General features: G+C 50.8%; 1 protein-coding gene across 4 annotated transcripts in view; it reads right to left on the minus strand.

The window, feature by feature from the left end:
• OSBPL10 (oxysterol binding protein like 10) overlaps window positions 1-14,555 on the minus strand; it is a 318,653-nt gene that overhangs the window by 27,209 nt on the left and 276,889 nt on the right. For all 4 annotated transcript variants that reach the window (XM_045089004.1, XM_045089002.1, XM_045089005.1 and 1 more), the window contains one exon: window positions 3,248-3,725. In XM_045089004.1, coding sequence (XP_044944939.1) covers window positions 3,248-3,725 — 478 coding nt within the window. The remainder of the gene's footprint in view (window positions 1-3,247; window positions 3,726-14,555) is intronic.

Below are 14,555 nucleotides of genomic sequence, written 5' to 3' on the forward strand. Positions count from 1 at the left end.
GGAGGACCCTTCCAGAGTGTCTCTCAAGAATTTTCTTCCCTGATTCACCTCTGCTGAAAAGTTCTAAGTAGAATTCTCGAACAAGTATTATTGGGAGCAACAGATTCTAATTCTACTTGAGCGATGGCTCCAGTGAGGGTCTCAGGAGAGGGTATTAGATGATCTCCCTCCCACTGCATTAAGAGCTTTGCCCAGCATGCCCACGGCTATGCCAAGTGAATCCAAGGCCCCAGGCCCCATCTGCTGCCTGTTGGGAACAGGGGAGAAAACACCCTGAGACATCAGACGCCCCCACTCTGAGCCACTCTCACTCAACAACCACCACCAATAAGAGAAAGTGAAGGTGCTGGCTCACCTTGGTGTGGGAAGTGGGGGACACACTGGGGGTAAGAGGACCCACCTTTCTCAAGTAAAGTTCCAGAGGAGATGGATGTTGGTCACATAGGCTGCGGGGTGAAGGAAGGAGCCCCAGCCCAGGACAGAGAAGGGTAACAGAGCACCCAGGGAAGAGGGGAGAGAGGCGTAGAATGTGCCGGAAGGACCGAGCTAGCAAGACAACAGGATAAGCAACACGTCTGTCTATACACAGCCTCCTCACCAGAGCCCACTCCTGAGGTGGATGGCTGGGGAGAGAGAGTTTCACAGACTGAAGAACTCCCTAAATCCCTAGATTTGCAAATCTTCACCTCTATGGAAAATCTCCAGATCTCTGTCCAATGTCAAGAATCCTGACTCAGGGCCCCATAAAGGCTCTCCTTTACGAATTTGTGACTTTGCCTTGCCCTGGGCACGGGGCAGCAGGCACTGTCTCTGAGCGCAGGGGAATCCCCAGAAAGGCAATGGAATAAATTCCCCGTGTACCTGAAAGTGCGTTTACCCTTATTAGAAGATCTTCTATTCATTGAGCACCTTACCCTAGCTAATGACTGCAAGTATGTGTGGGGCAGGGGAGGGACGAAGAGAAAAGAAAAGACTTGTCTGTCTCCCTCCAGCTGTGTCCCTGGGCCCTCCCTGCTTCCCCCTCATCTGTTCCAGCAGCCCTGGGGATGCGTTCCAGCCACGTCCACTGTCCACGGACTCACACCTCACTCAGGGGAAAAGCCCGAGTCCTGGCAGACCCCCGAGCTAGCCTCCCGTGGCCCCCCTCTCTGACCCGTCCCCTCTCCTCCCGCCATCGCAGCCACCACGAAGTTCCCAGAACAGCCCATCTCACATGCTCGCCTAGGGCCCCCGAGCCTCCTGCTCTCTTGGCCAGGAGCAGCCTTCCTCCAGTGTCCACACAGCTCCTCTCTCACCCCCGGCAAGCGTTTGCTCAAAGGCTGCCTTCTGGAGGAACCTGGGGGGCTCAGTCATTAAGTGTCTGCCTTTAGCTCAAGTCATATCCCACAGGGTCCTGGGATCCAGCCCGGAATCAGGCTCCCTGCTGGGCAGGAAGCCTGCCTCTCCCTCTTCCCTCTCTCCCTACTTGGGCTCTCTCTTGCTTTGTAAAATAAAATTAAAAAAAAAAAAAAAGGCTACATTCTTGTGGAGTTCTGTCCTATGAACAGAGGCAGCACCCCCTTGCTGGGCACCCCACTCCCTATCACCCCGTCCTGCTTTGTCGGTTCAGTGCCAGTCACACGGCACGTTTCCTACAGGTGCCTTGTTTTCTGTGACTCACGCCTCGGTCGTCAGCTGAGAGCAGGGCCTTCTGTCTTGTCCCAGTCCCTGCGGTGTGCCTGCCACCAAAAACGGCACTTTTCGTTTCACAAATGAACCAGTAAGCTATCTGAACCACCCCGTTAGAGCTAAGGGAGTAAACACACTTGAAACAGGTCTCCCGGGAAGGTGCCATCGACGCACTTGGGCGGTGAGTGGACCCGAAGGTGTGAGTGGACTCTGCACCCCACCTCCTCCCCCAAACCCACATTTCACCCCCAAGTAATTCATTATGTGGGAGACTTAGCATAAGGAACAAAACAAAACAGGATGAGATCGGAATCTCCTGCACCCAGATTTTTGTTTCAAAATCAAAGGCCTTCCCAGCCACCAGCGCATCCCATCTTGAGGCTCCCCTGCCCCAGCTCCACTGCTCCCCAGTCCCTCCCCTGCTTTATTTTTCTGCACAGGACCTCACACCTTCCCACACAACCTACATAATTTTATTTACCAGGAAAACAGAAGTAGAATGGAAGTTGAATGAGGACAGAGATTGCGGGGGGGGGGTTCTAGTTTGTTTCTACAAGAATCCTTATCTCCTAACACAATGTCTGGCATCTAGTAGGTACTCAATAAAAATGCCCTCAGTGAACGAGAGGTGTTCTCATCTCATGGGCTTTCAGAAGGACTTCCAAGGAGTCGTGGACTTCCAAGGAGTCGTGTACTCCCCGAAACTGAAGACTCAATTTTGCATTGGGTTTTTTCCTTTCCCCGAGAAGAGAATCCATAGTCTCAAAACCTCAAAGGAATCCGTGACTCAGAGAAGTTGGAGAACCACGAACACAGACGCCTCAGTGTGACAAGGACTCTTACAGGTTTCTTCCAACAATGAGTAAACTTCATTCACAGCTATTTGCTAAAATAAGAATGCAAGAGCCACACAGGGTGTGATTACATTGTTCTTGCTTCAGAAATCTCTAGCAGAAACCAGAGATTTGCCTTGGGAATGTTTACCAGGAGATTCGGAATACGCAGCATTGTTATTCTTCCTGTGAGCCAGAACACCGGAGAGAATGAACAAAAATGTGTCTTCACAGATTTGGAGCCAATTCTTAACATTCATGCAAAGCTGAGGGACACCTGGGTGGCTCAGTCGTTAAGCGTCTGCCTTCAGCTCAGGTCATGATCCTGGGATCGAGACCTGCATGGGGCTCCCTGCTCAGCGGGAGGCCTGCTTCTCCCTCTCCCACTCCCCCTGCTTGTGTTCCCTCTCTTGCTGTGTCTCTCTCTGTCAAATAAATAAAATCTTTAAAAAAAAATTCATGCAAAGCTGAAAATAAAAATAGTACATAAGGTGGGCCGCATAACACATATAGTGTGTCAATGACCTAAGTGTATCCCACCTCGCCCACAACCTGAGCCCCACTGAGAAATTACCAGGGCCTCATCCCAAAATAACAAAATCTGTCCCTCTTTACCACCGAGCCACCCCCCAATGCCAAAACAAAATAAAAACAAAACTCCACACACACAGGCATCCATCATCTATCAGCTGTGCAAACATCACCGTGTAAGAGCCAAGTTCCATCAAACGTATGACATGGCTTACCTTCCCCTATCATGGAGACCCCCACGGACATGCCCATGAACTTGCTTTTGGTCCATACATGAGTGTTGACGCACAGTCTCTTTTCCTTGCACTCACAGTAGAAGCAGGAGATGGGGGGATGATGGGACACCTGCTCGGCCACAAACCTCAGTTTGTAGCTTTTGGAAGGGTCCTCAGCTGTCAGCTGTTCATGGCCAGCAGGAGAATGGGGGGCAGTCCTCTTTGGCTTGACCCTGTCTTTGGGAACCTCCCAGGAGCAGTGAAACGTCTCACCGATAATGGGGTTGTAGGGCTTCTTGGCCAGGGCCCCCTTGCGGCCCTCATGGAAGGCCGTGAGATAATATTCCACGAAGCAAATGACTCTCTCCTCTGGTGTGGCCCCGGCGGTGATGGCCAGCAGCAGGTCCGGATGAGCCATAAAGTCTGCATACATCTCCAGCAGGGATCGCTTCTCCAGGATGAACGTGGGAAGCACCACCTGTGTTGGCAAGGAGACAAAAACAGGAGATGCTGTGATTACACGGGAGGCTGCAACCTCCACCTAGCAAACCCAATGTGGCTTCAGCCAGAGCATGGTTTCTTTGGACTCCTAGACAAACATCAGGGGAAACTATGTCCAAGAAAACAAGGTTGGAGACGTGGCTGCAGGGGTAGCATAAAGCCAACCCGATTTCACGGTCGAGACGGTTCGGAGCGGCTCCTGCTCAGCCGGGACTCAAATGGCGGTGTCTGCCTCCCGCTCCACCACTCTCTGCCCTCGCACAAAACCCTCTTTTACTCCTCGTTACTTAGAGATGTGAAGAGAAGAGCTCGGAAGGACTCTGTACTTTCCTTTCTGACATCAGACACAACCAAGGGGGTTGCTCAGTGTGTCCCCACGAACACGGACACTGGGGGTTTGCGGGTGCCGCATCAAGAGGGGGTCCAGGTCGACCACCACCACCACTGAGAGGGTCTATTTGGAGATCTCTGTTAGAAGATCTGTTAGCATACAAATCCCGACATGGTCAGAGCAGAGCAGGAGTGAGGAAGAGCCCCTGACCCAGGTCTCTGGGAGGGAAGGCCAGTTAGCGAACCAGCAAATGTCCAGAGAGCTGCCACAGAGGAGAGGGACTGTGCATGAAGCCTGCTCAGCAGGGCTGGGCCAGAAGAAATAAGCAGAGGTTACAGAGAAGTGGGCTGGCCCTTAATACAGAACCTTCTGGTAAGTGGACGGACAGGCTGCGCAGGGACTTTGGATTTAACAAGCCTTGGGAACAAACACCTCCAATCTAAACACTTCCATCTAAAATGGAAAAGACGACACAAATGTCTCCATCTCCAGGCCTTCCCCAAACCACCCCATTTCCTGTCCCCTCCCTTCCCCGGCAGGACCCTGTGATCATGAGGGAACCCGGGAGAGAAAGGGCAGAATTCCAGGGAGGATGGTCAGCCCTGAGGGACTCAATTGCCATGAAGGGGGCTCCATGGCCTTGGCTTGCATCCTTCTCTGCCCCTGCAGACTGGGGCTTCTCCAGCAACAATCCCAGCTCTGGACGAGGACCATTGTCAAGTGTGTACTCGAGAACGAAATTATGAGGAAAGAACTGGCTAGCGTTATTACCCTCTCAGTACAGACCTTTGAAAAGGGCAAGAACATAAGACGGTTCCCCCCACTAGTATTTCTGAACTCAGAAGCTGAAGGATTAAAACAAAACAACAAGGCAAAAGAACTCCACTTGGGTAGAAGAAGAGTCAATGAAACAAGATGGGATTGGGAGGGAGACAAACCATAAGTGACTCTTAATCTCACAAAACAAACTGAGGGTTGCCGGGGGGAGGGGGTTTGGGAGAAGGGGGTGGGATTATGGACAATGGGGAGGGTATGTGATTTGGTGAGTGCCGTGAAGTGTGTAAACCTGGTGATTCACAGACCTGTACCCCTGGGGATAAAAATATATGTTTATAAAAAATAAAAAATTAAAAAAAAAAAAAAAAGAACTCCACTTGGCACCCCAAATCACTGAGCACCAGAACAGAAAGGGACCCTCAGGGTGATGGAGTCCAATGCTCCAGATTCACAGGTGAGGGGACAGAGACGAGGAGAGGTGAGGGAAGGCACCACACAGGAACCTTGGGGTTCCCAACTGCCACCCAAATTCTTCCCATTACCCCTGATATGGCACAAGTATCTTCTTCTGGCCAATGGCAGCATTTTCTTTCCCTCAGTGGACTAGGGAGGTAAGAGTTCACTGGACAGAACAACTGGGACAGCTGGGCCACCTCACCTACTGTCACTGATTAATTAGTCAGAGGCAGGGGGTGCCTGAGTGGCTCAGTCGGTTATGCGGCCAACTCTTGATTTCTGCTCAGGTCATGATCTCAGGGTCCTGGAATCGAGCCCCCTCACTGGGCTCTGCACTCCGTGGGGACTCTGTTTCTCCCTCTGCCTCTGTTCCTCTCCTCCTCCAATTGCCTGTGCCCATGCTCTAAAATAAATGAACAAATCTTAAAAAATAAATAAATAAGTGGGAAGCAAGAAGTGGCCCACAGGAAAGAGGGACCCATGAACCCTACACCTTCTGGCCTATTCTACTCCTCCTGGAATGACTAGGCAATTCACCTATCCAAAAATTACTGATTACCACGGGGAGGGAGACCATCAGCAATGAAGAAAGACAAGCACGGCGCCCCCATCGGGAAAAGTGTGGCTATGGCTTCCCAACTGGCCTCCCTCCTGTCAGACCCGCCTGGATTTCTTCTCCACACCACAGCCAGGCCCATCTCTCTAGAATCTCTACAAGAGATAAATGAAGTCCAGCCTGCCCCCTCCCCCCTCCCTCTACTGGGACATTATCCCTCACTTTCCACCTCCAGCCCTCCCCTTACACACCCCTCCCTACACACACACACACATACACACACACACTCAAATCCTGTTTTCCTCTTTTCAGCCTCCTCCTGCCTTGTCCAAACGATGACCAGCTATTCCTCTCAAGGGTATCCTCTTCTGTGAAGCTTTTTCTGAGGGGTCCTGCTTCCAAGACTAAACCAGCAACTCCCTCTTTCAGATCTTCACCACACCCCAAACATCTCCACCCTGGCATGGCATCCACAATGCTTGTTGTAGTAGACAGCATCACAAGAGTGGGGGGTACTTCTGGAGGGCTCAGTCAGTTAAGTGGCTGCCTTCAGCTCAGGTGATATCTGAGAACTTACCAATTTCCAAAGCCAGCCCTCCCCAGATGGCAGACCCAGGGAATGTGGTCTCACAGCCACCAGCAAGGCCAACCCCCTTGGATATATATTCTACACTTGAAAATGATACTGTCATTGCCTTGTCAACTGCCTTGTCAGAGTTGGAAAAGGTAGAATACCCAGAGAGACGGAGGAGGATGGATTGGCAGTGGAAGGACAATCTCTTCTTTCACCCCTTGTCGGTCTGTCAGGTTGGTGTTTCTGGTACTTTAAAACCAGCACACTGGGGCGCCTGGGTGGCCTTAGGCTCAGGTCATGATCTCTGGAATCAGGCCCCACATCGGGCTCTCTGCTCAGCAGGGAGCCTGCTTCCTCCTCTCTCTCTCTCTCTCTCTCTCTCTCTCTCTCTGCCTGCCTCTCTGCCTGCTTGTCTGTCAAATAAATAAATAAAATCTTAAAAAACACACACACAAAAAAAACAGCACCCTGAACATTTTAAGCATGATAAGATGCTTTTCTCTAAAGCAGATTTCTCTCTCTCATACGATTTCCCTGTCTTATGGGTGTGTGTGTGTGTGTGCATGCCTTTGTAAATAAGTCACTTCATCATCTGTTCCTTGGGCAGTGGACACTGGAGATACAGAGCCAAGAAGTGGCGGGTGCTAATTGGGCTATCTGCCTGCAATGGAGATGTGAGTGATGGCCCAGCTGTGCAGACCGACAGCATCCAAATGGCTGGGATTCCTACTGGAGAATTTATCGAGCCATCAATAAGGGCTGCCTTTTCTCCCATTAACATAATTAAGACAATGAACTACTTTGGGGAAAGAGGGGGAATAAAAAAGATCTGCATTTGGGACTCAGAGAACAATTAATTACATTTAAAGTTGTGTCAATCTAGAAGCAACTAATCTCCACGTTGGACTCTTAGAACTTCAAAATAATCAATCGCTGAGAGAGTCAGAGGGTCCAAAGAGAAAGTCGCAAGAGTCTCTTCCCCCGAACAGGGAACGCAGCAGGCTTCTGCAAAGAAAGGCCAAGAGCAGGTGCAGTTTTCTCCAAAGAAACATCCGTTCATTCAAGAACCTTGAGAATCGGGGCGCCTGGGTGGCTCAGTGGTTTGGGCTGCTGCCTTCGGCTCGGGTCATGATCTCAGGGTCCTGGGATCGAGCCCCGCATCCGGCTCTCTGCTCCGCAGGAAGCCTGCTTCCCTCTCTCTCTCTCTCTCTCTCTGCCTGCCTCTCTGCCTACTTGTGATCTCTGTCTGTCAAATAAATAAATAAAATCTTTAAAAAAAAAAAAAAAGAACCTTGAGAATCATCTATGTAACTGTCCTGAGCCTGGCGGACCCACCCAGTGCCAAGGAGCCGGCACAGAGAGGCTGAGACCACCCACCGAGACAGATCTCTATAGTCCTTTAAGAGAGCCAGGGAAAGAACGCGAAACTCCAACCTTACAAAATAAAGGGTAGATAATTCACATGCCAAAGGTTTCTTAGCCCACAGAACACTCACCTGGCTTTCCTTAAAATGCCAGCTCCCAGAGTCCCAAGATAAAGCCTAACATTGGGCTTCCTGCTCATTGAGGGGTCTGCTTCTCCCTCTCCTTCTGCCCCTCCCCCCACTCATTCTCTCGCTCGCTCGCTCGCTCGCTCTCTAATAAATAAATGAAATCTTTAAAACAAAACAAGATTTGGAGAGAAGAGCCAAAGGCATCGGGAAGGTTACTGAACACAATACTTGCAGGGAATAGGACACTGTAAATCCATAGCTACACCAGTGGGGCTTCATTTCCAGGGCAAACCCTGGCTCTTCTGACCCTCCTCCTAAAAACTTCCCCATTGGAAGGAGGAGCTGAAGTATAGCAACACTGATATTTGGCATACCATGACTAAACCTGGAAATTTAGCCTACTAAAACCATCAAAGGAGAGAACCTGTATGCCCAAGATGTCTGCTCCCTCCTGCTAGGATCGAGAAGCCGCAGAGACACACATGTCCGATCACACTAGTAGCTGAGTACATCCAAGACTGTGTAGCAACTTTGTGGAAAGTTGCGCAGCCAGTCAAGAGTACACGGGCAGGGACACCTAGGTGGCTCAGTGGGTTAAGCCGCTGCCTTCAGCTCAGGTCATGATCTCAGGGTCCTGGGATCGAGTCCCGCATCGGGCTCTCTGCTCGGCAGGGAGCCTGTTTCCCTTCCTCTCTCTCTGCCTGCCTCTCTGCCTACTTGTGATCTCTCTCTGTCAAATAAATAAATAAATAATAATAAAAATCTTTAAAAAAAAAAAAGAGTACACGAGCAAGGACAGCGTTCTCTTCCCCAAGCCCGCCGGTGAGGACATGGCTGTTTGCGTGGTGGGATCTGTGGGGTCAGATCCCACGAGATCTCCACCTGGTTTTACAAATGGTGCTACTGCAGCAGTTCAAGTGATTCTTTCGGATCATAGAAATTTGTGAATTATCTCAGCCAGCCTCTCTCACAAAGAGAGAATCTTGTCTGTCATAATTACTGGTGGAAGCAGAAAGTGTTAGGGGTCCCTGGGAAAAGAAAGAGGAAGACCTAGCTTTCTTGACATTAGAAAGGTCATTTGAGGTGCACCCCCTCACCTCCCACTACCTAGTGAAAGAAGGTAGGACCTGCCCCTCTCAGACCAGGAGATAGCCTTACTGTAGACAATAAATCTGTGGTAAAACTCCAAGGGTGGATTCAGAGGTAAAAGTGGACTTGAATAATCTTTGTGGGCTCTAAAGTTCCCTGGACTGGGTACACATTCTTGAGTCATCTTTGTGGGCTCTAAAGTCCCCTGGGCACTCAGACACTGGCCCGAGAGGAGACGGAGATTTGGTGATGCTGACCCTTGCCGCCCTCCTGACTTTGACCTAAGCTCTGTCACCTTAAGATGACTTCTGCCCCAATTCCATGCTGTCTTCACCAGTGTGCACTCTGTATGCACCCTTGGCTTACAACTGCCCCAGGTTCGTTGTTCAGGGAGACACTGCTTTGGGAAACATCCCTGGTGTTCTCCTTTTCTTGTGGCAAGTAAAATCCTTCTTTCTCCTAGTCTTTGGCTTGATCATGTCTCTTGGCTTGACACTAAGAGGGGAACCCAGTTTCAGGTAAGAATGGGGTAGGCACTGTGTACCTTCAGGAGAGGGACCTCCTCACCTGAGGAGAGCCCAATCCTCCTTCCCTTTGCCTTGCACGAGTTTTAACCACAATCTCTATCCCCCAGACTCCCACCTACTCTATGGACTCAGCTGGGCCATCCGGAACAACACGAAATACACTGTTCTAGAAGATCTCCCTCTCACCTGATCCCATAAAATTGGGAGTTTTGGCTAACTCCTCCCCCCACAGAGGAGTCCAGGTGGGTCACCTTGCTACCCACAACTGTGACCCTCCTCCACCTCAGTTCCCAGCGTGCCACTCTCCACCCATTACTCCAGATGTCCCACTTCACTCCACCTCATCCCAGCCCCACCAAGACCAACAGACCGACGACCCTGTTCTGTCCCCCACCTCGTTTCCTGCCATGTGGGCATGGAGTCCACGGCCCCGCCTTACACTTAGCCCCTCTGATCCCTGCCCCAACCCCCAGGCTCTGCCACTTTCTCCCCCAGAAGCTCAACTCTGCCATAATCCAGCTCCTCTCATTCTCTATGCCTCAACCTGCAGCTCCGCCTCCCTGGAGGGGACGAGACAACACGCAGATGGGTCTCACTTTACGTCTGTGACCTAGAGCAAACTTAAGTGCCCCTGTGGGAGGGTATGGCCTTCCTCCTACCTTCTAAGTTGCCCTGAGACCATCACTCCTTTCCTTGCTGCCGTGTTTGGCCTCCTCAAATCTCTTACAACCCTCCCTCGTATCACACGACCCCCCTGCTTCTGTGGTCCCTGGGATAAGTGAAGCAGTGCACTAAGTGTGCCGACGATCGTCACAGAGCCAGCTCCCCTGCGGCACTCACCAGGCACCCCACTGATGCCTTCGCACGTCGGGTACACATGTGCACAGAGCAGCCCCACGGAAAGTACAGCTGTCCCGGGGTCACAGTAAGGAAACTGAGGCACTCGGGTTAGGGAACTCAGGCTCAGCCCTGACAGTCTGGCTCAGGGCCAGCTGCTTCACCCTGGCTCTGCTTGCTCCCCAGAGGCAATGGCTGCACTGTCCTGTCCAAGGGGGACCCTCTGCCCATGCTCTGGATCCCCTGCCCAACTCCTACTCAGGTTCCTGCAGCCACCACCCCTCTCCTCTCTATTCCCACCAGCACCGAGACACCTTCAGAAATGAAGCCTCCCAAGGCCAGGTCCACCTCTGGCTTCCACCCAACTTTCTGCTCCCCTTTTACTATATTCAAAACTCTTGAGACAGTCATCCTTCCTCTCCGCCATCACTGTTCTCTTAATCTCCCTTAAAGCCACCCCATCAAACCCTGACAAAAACAAAAGCGATGGTCTGTTTCCAGGGCCAGTCTTTCTGGACACCCCGCAGCAGTTCCACACAGCCGACGGCTCTTCTCTTCCTGGAAGCATCCCCTTCCCATGGCTCTGTGAACTCACACTTCTCTGGTTTCTGTCCTACCTTCCTAGCTGGCCCTCTCAACCTTCTTTCCAGGATCCTTCTCATGACCCCAACCTCTACAAATTGGGGCATCACAGAACTCAGTCCTTGGACATTCCTTGTATCTTCACTCACTCCCTAGCAGGACTCATTCCCACCTCCTGGCTTCAAACATCCTCTGTTCCTTGTTTGTTCTCAGCCTTGTGCCTGAACCTCACTCAGAACCCTCAGACTTCTATGCCAACTTCCTACACATCCTCTCTACTTGGATGCCCATCTCAGAACTAAGAGACCCATGAGGAATTCGTGCTATCCCCCAGCCTGCTCTTCCCATGGTCTTGCCCTACCCTGCAAGGGCGGTGGCCATCAGGGGCACCACGTGAACCACGGCTCCTGCAAAGCACACTTGCTTTAATCAGTACAGAGACAGTGACACTGTGCCACTCTGGAGCCCAAGTTTTAAAAAGGTTCCTCTGCTTCACACTTGTCCTTCTGGGAACTTCGAGTTCACCCTGTAAGATGTCTGGCTTCCCAGCCAGAAAGACCATGCGGGAAGGACACACGGGTAGAGATCCTAAGACTTCATGGAGAGACAGACAGAGGCCCAGCTGTCTCAGCCACGTCCAGCCCACCACCAACCTGCCAGCTGACCAGATACATGCGAATGACCATGGACCATGGACCAGACAGACAGCAGGCCCACCCAGTCGAGCCCGGCCCAGCCCACATAGTGAGAACAAACAAAACGGCTATTTGAAGCGACGACTTTTGAGGTGGTTAATTCCTCAGCAATTGGTCATGGAGACAAATGGCAACTCTAGTTTTTATTCCTGTAGGGGCTCAGGTCAGAATCCCAGAATCATTCCTACACCTCTTTCGCACATGCTCTGCATCCGGACCATACGCAACCAGGACATCTGAATCCTGTGGGGACACCCCAAATCTGTCCCTACCACTCTGCCATCACCTCTCATTTCCTCTGTGTCTACCCCTCCCCCGCTGCCTGCACCCCACTCGCCTGCACCCCCGTTCACCTTCCACAAGGGTCAAAACAATCCCTCACAAGTAGACTGTTTCTTCGCTCAAAACTCTCCAGTGGCCACCACGTCACTCAGTCCCAAGTCCTTACCGTGTCCTAGGAGCTCCCTCCATCGAGCCCTGCTCTGCTGCAGTTTTCTCTCTCTCTTCCTGTCTGCCTCCTCCCTCCCACGAGCTCCAGGAGGGATGCTGGATGTTTGCTCACAGCTGCACTCCCAGTGTCTAGAACACTACCCGGCATGTGCATGTCTCCATAAGTATGTGAATGTACGCATTACTGTCTTTGATATCCCAGACGTGGAGGTTAAGGAGGTCACAGACCTCCGGTTCCACCCAGCATTCTGTGGTCCCTCTCCCTGGAGGCCAGGCAGAGCACAGTCCCTCCTCCTTGTATTTCTCGCCTATGTCCAACTCTCTGAAGCTTTCTTGTTGCCCTCAGCATCAAGTTCACCCTCCTTCACATGGCCCACGAGGCTGCACAGGATTTGGACACCACTATCCACTTCAGGTTCAACCGGGCCCCTCGCCAGCATGCACTGGACTCCAGTCACACTGCCTCATGCTCTCCGGCTTTGCCCATGCTGTTCCTTCTGCCAGGAATGCCCTCTCACTGCTTCCACTAATGCCCATCAGCCTTCCTCAAAGCGCCCTTCTGTGGCCCGCCATCTTTCTGTGGTTCCTTCTCTCTCTCTCCTTTTCCCTTCTAGGCTACCCACAATTTGTGGAAATGGAGTTGGTAGTCACCAGCAACTTGGGGTTGCGGAAGTGTAGCTGGGGGCGGGGGGGAGGCAGCCAGGGGTGCTTTCAGTGGGAGAATCAGCTGCATGTTTTGTGGGGGCAAAGTGAAAAATGAAAATGAAAATTCCCTTACTCAAAGTTATTAAGAATTTCAAGAGATGATGCCTGGGATGGCTTAGTCATTAAGTGTCTGCCTTTGGTTAGGGTCATGATCCCGGGGTCCAGGGATGGAGCCCTAAGTAGGCTCCCTGCTCAGCAGGGAGTCTGCTTCTTCCCCTGCACAACCTCCCCCTCCCCCGCCACGCCCAGCTCGTGCTCACACTCTCTCTCAGGTAAATAAATAAAAGTTTCTAAAAAAGAAAAGAAAATAATTTCAAGAGAGCAACAGTAGAACATTCTATTGAGCACAGGCTGCCTCTGAGATGGGGGCTGTGGGACTCCACTGGTCACACGCCCAGGAGACTGGCCCAGTCTGGGGACCACAGCTAATTAACCTGGGCACAACATCACATGGGACACCCAGCCATGCTGGTGACTGGTGGATGGGTCAATCCTGGCCACCAAATCAAAGATGGGGCGGTGTACTCATTTTATGGAGAGTGACCAGAGATCCATTACTGAGTCAAGAAGAGCCAGGTGCCTGCTCCTCAGATGCCGGTACAAGCTCAATGTCATGACATAGGCAAATGCCAAGAAAAGAGAAGGGGGTGGTGAGCAAAGAGAGACAGTCATCAACCTTTCCACAATGCAATCAAAGGTTTACCTCTTCCTGTCACAAGCATTTCAGCTCATCAACTTTTCCCTTGGTTTTCGAATAATAGCTCCTTCCCAGTAAGTAAGTTAGTGCACCTCAGACTAGAAAAGCTTTCCTTTCAAACAGCCAGCTGAGTATTCGATAAACCTAACAGTTGCTCTTCTAGGAATAGACCAGGGCTTCCGAAATGCAAAGCAATTATATCCTAACAAAATAATAACAGGAGAGGCATGGCTCCTAGGATTTATTTTAAAACAAGAGAGCCATAACGTGAGGTCTCAGAGATGCTCAACCCGCTGTAATGGAGCCCTCTCGTTATTTTATTGTGTTTCTCCACATCTGACCTGGATAATTTCAGTGTCTCTGACATTCTCTTTCCTAGATCATTCCTGATTCTATGTCAAGGCTTCACAAATATTTTTTCATACAATCCACAACGAGAATATGTTTTACGTTGTGACCTAGTACACACGCATCCACAGAATCGAAATAAAAATTTCATGGGAGGTATATGCTGAGATTTTCCATGGTGTTTTACTTCATTTTTGAGAAATGATCCTTTGACCCACTACATCGGTTTTACAACCTACTAAATGGGTCACGACCCAGAGTTTGGAAATGTGGTTTTAGATCATACTAGCCTATATTATTACCCTCATTCCGTCCACCAGATCTTAACCCAAGCGCTATCTGAAGTGTCCACAAATCCAAAAGAGTAAAAAAGTGGCTTTTAAAAAAGCAAGCATTTAGGGGCGCCTGGGTGGCTCAGTCAGTTAAATATTTGACTCTTGATTTTGGCTCGGGTTGTGATCTCAGGGTCGTGGGATCAAGACCTGGATTAGGCTCCACACTCAGCCCCTCCCCTCCTATGCTCTCTCTGACTCCCTAAAATAAGTAAATCAATCTTTAAAATAAATCTATAGAAATAAAAATTTAAATGATTCCTCTAGCAAAAAGGACAGGACCATTCTAGAGCTAGAAGGCTGAATTGGAGGGAATGAGGCAGGGTAACACAGACCAGGTCTTCACGGCACAGTGAGC

The sequence above is a fragment of the Mustela putorius genome, unplaced genomic scaffold (assembly GCF_011764305.1).
Source record: "Mustela putorius furo isolate JIRA1106 unplaced genomic scaffold, ASM1176430v1.1 tig00003834_pilon_pilon_pilon, whole genome shotgun sequence".
In the NCBI taxonomy this organism is placed as follows: domain Eukaryota; kingdom Metazoa; phylum Chordata; class Mammalia; order Carnivora; family Mustelidae; genus Mustela; species Mustela putorius.